The sequence below is a fragment of the Phragmites australis genome, chromosome 9, assembly GCF_958298935.1.
Source record: "Phragmites australis chromosome 9, lpPhrAust1.1, whole genome shotgun sequence".
Lineage (NCBI taxonomy): Eukaryota > Viridiplantae > Streptophyta > Magnoliopsida > Poales > Poaceae > Phragmites > Phragmites australis.
In genome coordinates, this window is record NC_084929.1 from 35,371,922 (window position 1) to 35,374,444 (window position 2,523).

General features: G+C 54.9%; 1 protein-coding gene across 1 annotated transcript; it reads right to left on the minus strand.

The window, feature by feature from the left end:
* Positions 1 to 824: 824 nt before the first annotated feature.
* Positions 825 to 2,161, minus strand: LOC133928200 (phospholipase A1-II 6-like). The gene is made up of 2 exons (XM_062374436.1): positions 1,550 to 2,161; positions 825 to 1,445 (listed from the first exon to the last, which is right to left on the minus strand). Exons 1-2 carry the CDS (start codon positions 2,159 to 2,161, stop codon positions 825 to 827), a joined length of 1,233 nt encoding a protein of 410 aa, XP_062230420.1.
* Positions 2,162 to 2,523: the final 362 nt, after the last annotated feature.

A 2,523-nucleotide genomic window follows, 5' to 3' on the forward strand; every position in this document is an offset into this window, starting at 1 on the left:
CACTTGGAACCTTGTAAAGATTAAGGTGCTAAATGAAGAAAACAGAATGATTGTTGAAAAGGAAAGTTCCTCCTCGCATTCTGAGGTGTTGGTCATTGAGTCATGGGAGAGAACTAAGAGCCGAGGTCCGAAGAAAGGTGTAGATGAAAGTAGAAGCAAGTCACGAGGTTAATATAATGATTATGAGCCTCATCACTATTATAAGACGGGACACATAAAGTGGAAATGTCGCAAATGGAAGAAAGAAAAGAAGAAGAAACATCAAGCTCAGAAGCAAGACACAATGATAGTGACGGTGATATTGGCCGGATTACTTCTGCAGTTGAGGACATGATGCTTATTATTGATGCTGAAAATTGAGGTAATGAGGACAGTTCTAGTTCCATTGTTGAGAAGATCACTATGGCTTCTGGTGATGCAGCCATCAACCATGTGAATGGTGATGAAATGATTTGAAGACCGGACAGCGGTGTTACGTACCATACATGCTACATGTCACAGAGAGGTGTAGTGATTTCACAAACTATACAACAGGTGATTTCAGTGCTGTGAAGATAGGCAACAATTGTTGGAAAGGGAGGTGTGCATTTGGAGACTGCAAATGGTACCAAGTTAGCCCTCAAGTCTGTTAGGCATATGGAGGCGCATAGGCTCAACATATTTTCAAAAGATGAAGGCATCTGCAGGACTGTTCTGATCCCCTCCGCAACACCATGTGAGTACACAACTCAATGAACACGAAATCGCGAATTATTTCTACATGCATATGCAATGACCGTGCTAGCAGTGGACGCCACCCGACTATCTTTCTTTCTGACAGATGTTTACCCAACAGTTGGGAAATTCTCTTCCTCCTCGCAATCCATCAAGCTCCAGTGCCCGTCGGCGCCCTTCACCATGCCCCTGTTCCACGGGACCCACCACCCGGGCGGCACCCCGTGCTCGTCCCGCAGCGCGTCGTATGCCTTGTTCACCAGCGCCACGTCCCGCTCCACCGCGAGCTCGAACCCTCCCCCGACGCCCTGCGTGCCCGCCACGCCGTGGAGGTAGTTCTCCAGGTTGTGCCAGATCTGCTCGTGCCCGGGGCTCCTCAGGTACGGCGACTTCCTCGTGTCGATCGCCAGCTCGGCGCCGACGTCGTGGTAGAACACGGCCGGGTACCTGGGCACGATGTCGTGGGTGTTGCGGACGCGGAGGAGCCGCAGCCCAGGTGTGCCGTCGAACCGCTTCTTGAAGCCGGAGCAGCCGACGCGGGGGCTGGCGAACGCGAACGCGGTGACCGAGCAGCCGGTCCCCGCGCCGCGCGTCGCCACGTTGTATCCGTTCGCGGCGATGTCGAACGCGTTCAGGGTGGCGAGCGCCGCGCCGAGGCTGTGCCCCGTCACGGTGATGCTGAGCTCCTCGTCCTTGTACTTGTCCATCAGCCTCCGCACCTCACTCAACACCTGCATCCATCGATGCACTCATAGTCTGAGCACGAGATCGACAAAAATATTCTGCAGAGCGTAGTGACAGACTGACAGTAACAGCATCGAAGTACGATTGTTACCTGGTCTCTTGCACTGTCTTTGTTGTGGCTACACATGGGGTTGCTGGAGGTGTACATGGACAGCCACCCCCGGTGCACCATGGCCTCCGAGCTTTCATGATGCCCAAGCAGACCTGTCGGCGGCACCATGGCGAACTCCAGGTCGTCGACCCACTCCAGGGCCCGCAGCGTGCCGCGCCACGCGACGACGATGTCCTGGCGCCCGAGCATGGCCGTCCCCTCGTCGGTGGCCACCGCGACGTACCCGATCCAGTTGGACTCGCAGCACCTGTTACTGTTAGCCGCCCTTGATAGGGAACTCATTATGAACGCCTCCGGCACGGCGACGGAGGACATCGCGTACAAGAACTTGGTGACACGGTACGTGCCGGCCTGGCCCGGCAGCTGCACCCTCTCGAAGAACTGGTTCTTGCCGAACCTGGAGAGGCCGGCGTGCGGCGAGAGCCTCTCGTGGTTGAACGCGTCGTAGGTTGCCTGTGCCATCTCGCCGTAGCGGATGACGGTGCGGCGCAGGTCGAGGTCGAGCGGGTACAGGAGGCCTTTCCAGTTGTTCTCGCCGTGGAGCTCCCGCCACCTCTGAGCCGTGTTCCCAAGACCGCCATGCTGCGACATGTTCACCTGCGCTACGCACTTACACTTGCGTGCAAGTAGAATTGCTAAGGTTTCTGCAACGACGACTAGCTATATACCTAGCTTGTTTGCATTGATCCGTGCTTATTAAGTGATGAAGTGGTAGCATCGATTAACTCTTGCTTGCTTGAGTTTGCTTCTGATGACGAAGCCGAAGAGTGCAAACGGCATGACATGCATCGTGCTGGGATTGCATGATGAAATGCTCAAATGCATATGCTTCGTGTGCAACTGCATATGCCCCAACTGGGCAACAGGTGAAGTGGGCACGCCACAACGAAACGCGTTAGTTATTAGTGAAGTGGCATTGTGGCAGGCAATGCAAACAGCATGCGCATCCGACG

Bases quoted from the DNA above. Each gene is read 5' to 3' on its own strand.
- LOC133928200 (XM_062374436.1), bottom strand. From the start codon at position 2,161: ATGTCGCAGCATGGCGGTCTTGGGAACACGGCTCAGAGGTGGCGGGAG. The intron at 1,446-1,549 runs GTAACAATCGTA...CGATGGATGCAG, and splicing joins AAGACAGTGCAAGAGACCAG to GTGTTGAGTGAGGTGCGGAG.